The sequence below is a fragment of the Rosa chinensis genome, chromosome 5 (assembly GCF_002994745.2).
Source record: "Rosa chinensis cultivar Old Blush chromosome 5, RchiOBHm-V2, whole genome shotgun sequence".
Taxonomy (NCBI): Eukaryota; Viridiplantae; Streptophyta; class Magnoliopsida; order Rosales; family Rosaceae; genus Rosa; species Rosa chinensis.
This window is the reverse complement of record NC_037092.1, coordinates 33,604,523-33,608,014: the sequence shown is the minus strand read 5'-3', so window position 1 is coordinate 33,608,014 and position 3,492 is coordinate 33,604,523. Positions and strand designations below refer to the sequence as shown.

General features: G+C 38.1%; 1 protein-coding gene across 1 annotated transcript; it reads left to right on the top strand.

Moving 5' to 3' along the window:
• The first annotated feature begins 1,483 nt into the window (after positions 1 to 1,483).
• LOC112166762 (7-deoxyloganetin glucosyltransferase) lies at positions 1,484 to 3,122 on the top strand. The gene is made up of 2 exons (XM_024303663.2): positions 1,484 to 2,033; positions 2,130 to 3,122. The coding sequence occupies exons 1-2, from the start codon at positions 1,529 to 1,531 to the stop codon at positions 3,065 to 3,067; spliced, it is 1,443 nt and encodes a 480-aa protein (XP_024159431.1). The 5' UTR covers positions 1,484 to 1,528; the 3' UTR covers positions 3,068 to 3,122.
• The last annotated feature ends 370 nt before the right edge of the window (positions 3,123 to 3,492 follow it).

The following is a 3,492-nucleotide window of genomic DNA, read 5'->3' as shown; positions in this document are numbered from 1 at the left end:
CTCTCAACTCACAAGGACACTTCATAGCAGCGTTTGCCGATGCAATGCCATATACAAGTTCGGCGAAACATGCTGAACTCCTAGCAATCAGAAGAGGATTGGACCTTGTAAAAGAATTAGACCTACAGCATGTCACAATTGAAAGTGACTGTCTTGAAGCTGTGCAGCTGATTCTCAACAAGGATCATGAATTGGATGAGCTAGGTGCAGTGGTTGATGATATACTGACTACCATGAGGTGTATCCCACATGTTCGACTTCAACATGGAAAGAGAACCTGCAACGGCGTTGCGCATAGGCTAGCTGCTTCAGCTTTTGATTCTAATCTTTGTAATAAGGTCTGGTTAGATAGACCCCTTGAGTGTATTCTTGATGTAATGCAATATGACATTGCTCATATTGCTTAATTATTTCAATGAAAGTTTGCAGCTGTTTTTCAAAAAAAAAAAAAAAAAAGGTTTTATTTGTCTAATTTTACGGAGATTAGTTTCCATTCCGGTGTCTAAAAGTTCTGTTATATTGGGAGGCAATACACATCTATTGAGGGGCAATATAAGTTTATTGCCCTCAATAGATGTTTATTGCCCCTGCCAATAAACCTCTCCGGCCTCATACGAGATCTCCAACAACCTTTTTGGAGACTTCCGGCAAGGTTTTATAAACCTCTATTGCCCCTCTAATTGGGGCCAATAGAGATCTATTGTGACCGAATCCTGGAGGTTGGTGATTGGACTCCAGCGAAGTCTTCTATGATTTATTTCTCTTTCATATTCTCTCTATGTAACAAAGGGGTGAGAGTAAAATAGTCTCAAAAATAAATAAATAAAAACATAATTGGGTATTAGGGAATGCCATATTAAAGTCTCCATGGGTAAGGGGGAATTAAAAAAAACTTAATGGGGTAAGTGAAAAAAAAATCCCTAGAATTAGGATAAATGGACAAAATCTTTAAAAATTAGCAGTTTAATTCATCAATTATTATTAGCAGTCCTTAATCAATATTTGATAACAAAATGTGTTGTCATAAAAATTAATGTATTCATCTATTCATGTTACAAAACTTCATAATGAAGTAAAGATAGTTTGATTTTCCAAATCTTTACATCTTATCAGTGAAATGTTTAATTTTGTTCGAGCAAGTCATTTGTATCTTGTATTCTTGTTAATTGGTTTTTACCTTTCATCATGAACAAGATTGTGAAAATGTGACAACAGTATTAGTCTTAATTACCTAGCTTGTAATAATTACTCGTCAGTCTGCACCGGCCATCATCTGGAATATGCAGTTGTAGTTCACCATAAAAAAAACCTTATAAAATGCACGTGCAAATAATTTCCAAATCGTCCTTGAAGATCCAGTTGGGCCTTATTTATTATCCTCCACATGAAAAATAATCAGTCCAGCGCAGCAAAGTCACTATAACAACAAAAGCAAGCCAGTACCCTTCCCTCTAACTCTATTAAGTAGACAGCATCTGTTGAAGGCAAAGATACATCCGCCTAGTCTTAGAAAACACAAGAATATAATATGGCTTCCAGTAATCGTACCAAGCCTCATGCTGTTTGTATACCAGGTCCGGCTCAAAGCCACATCAAGGCTATTCTTAAATTAGCCAAAGCCCTCCATCACAGAGGCTTTCACATAACCTTTGTCAACACAGAGTTCAACCACAAGAGATTTCTTAAATCTCAAGGACCCAACTCCCTCAATGGCTTACCTGATTTTCGCTTTGAAGCTATCCCGGATGGCATTCCAGAATCAGGTGAAGATGCCACGCAAGAGAGCACTTTGGTTTGTGAATCCATCAGAAATCATCTTTTGGCTCCATTTCGTGACCTCTTGATAAAACTCAACAGTACTAGTAGTCCCGTGACCTGCATTGTTTCGGATGGTTTATTGTCCTGCTTTACCACCACGGCTTCAGAAGAACTTGGAATCCCTATTGTATTGTTCTACACTGTTTCTGCTTGCAGCTTCATGGGATTTAGGAAATTCCGAACTTTGCTTGAGAAAGGACTCGTACCACTCAAAGGTACTAAAACAACTATTGAAGCATTTGTTTAAATTTTATGGTTATAAAGTAGGTAGTTTGATTGTAAACATGTAACAAAAATTTTGGGTGCTGTAGATGAGACCTGTTTGACAAATGGGTTTCTGGACAACGCTATAGAATGGATTCCAGGAAAGAAAGATATGTATTTAAGGGATCTCCCATCCTTTTGTCGAACTACAGATCCAAATGACATCGTGTTCAACACTGTCATGGAAGCAGCTGAAAAAGCAAATAAAGCTTCAGCCGTTGTTCTACACACATTTGATGCTTTGGAAAAAGACGTTTTGGAAGCTCTCTCCTCATCTATTTCTCCACCCATTTATGCAATTGGTCCTCTCCAATTGCTTCTCAATCAAATACCAGAAGACCCTTTAAAGCTTATGGGATACAGTCTTTGGAAAGAAGAAACAGACTGTCTCCAATGGCTAAACTCCAAGGCACCAAACACTATTGTTTATGTTAATTTTGGCAGCATTGCGGTTTTGACACCCGAACAGCTGCTTGAGTTTGGTTGGGGACTTGCAAATACCAAGCTTCCCTTCTTCTGGGTCATTAGGCCTGACTTGGTCATTGGAAAGTCGACAATCTTGCCACCAGAGTTTGAAGCTGAAACCAAAGACAGAGGTTTAATAGCAAGTTGGTGCCCCCAAGAACAAGTCCTAAACCATCCATCAGTTGGAGGGTTTCTAACACACAGTGGTTGGAATTCAAGCATCGAGAGTGTTACAGCTGGAGTGCCGATGGTGTGTTGGCCATTCTTTGCAGACCAGCATACAAACAGTTACTACACTTGCAATGAATGGGGAATTGGCATGGAGATCAATAACAAAGTCAAGAGAGACAATGTGGAGAAGATTGTCAAGGAGTTAATGGAGGGAGACAAGGGTAAGAAGATGAAAAACAAAGTCTTGGAGTGGAAGAAACTAGCAGAAGAAGCCACTGCTCCACATGGTTCTTCATCAAAGAACTTGAAGGATTTAGTGAATCAAGTCCTATTAAAAAAACGCACTTAGTTTTGCTGCATGTTGTTTTGTTTGTTTAATCAACTGAAAAGGTGTAATTGGCCTGTTCCTATATCTCAATAACAGTAGCTTGATTTCAATTTTAGCATTTGTTTTGTTATATATCGTTCATGGTTTTGGTTAACCTTAAGTTAAAACAGTAATGATATAAAGTTATAAACTCAGAGATCGTACCAAACTTTAAGATTTGAATGCGCATCATGTCAGATATTAATGATTATATTTTCAATTGTACGAGCCTACAAAGCTACGTTCTTTCAATAATGGAGTTGCCCAGGTCCCAGAGGTGGGATTTTTTTTTATTTTTTTCTCTTTTGTAAAAAGAGGATCAAAGGTCAGATATTAATGATGATTATATTTTCAATTGCACGAGCCTACAAAGCTAGGTTCTTTCAATAATGGAGTTGCCCCAGGTC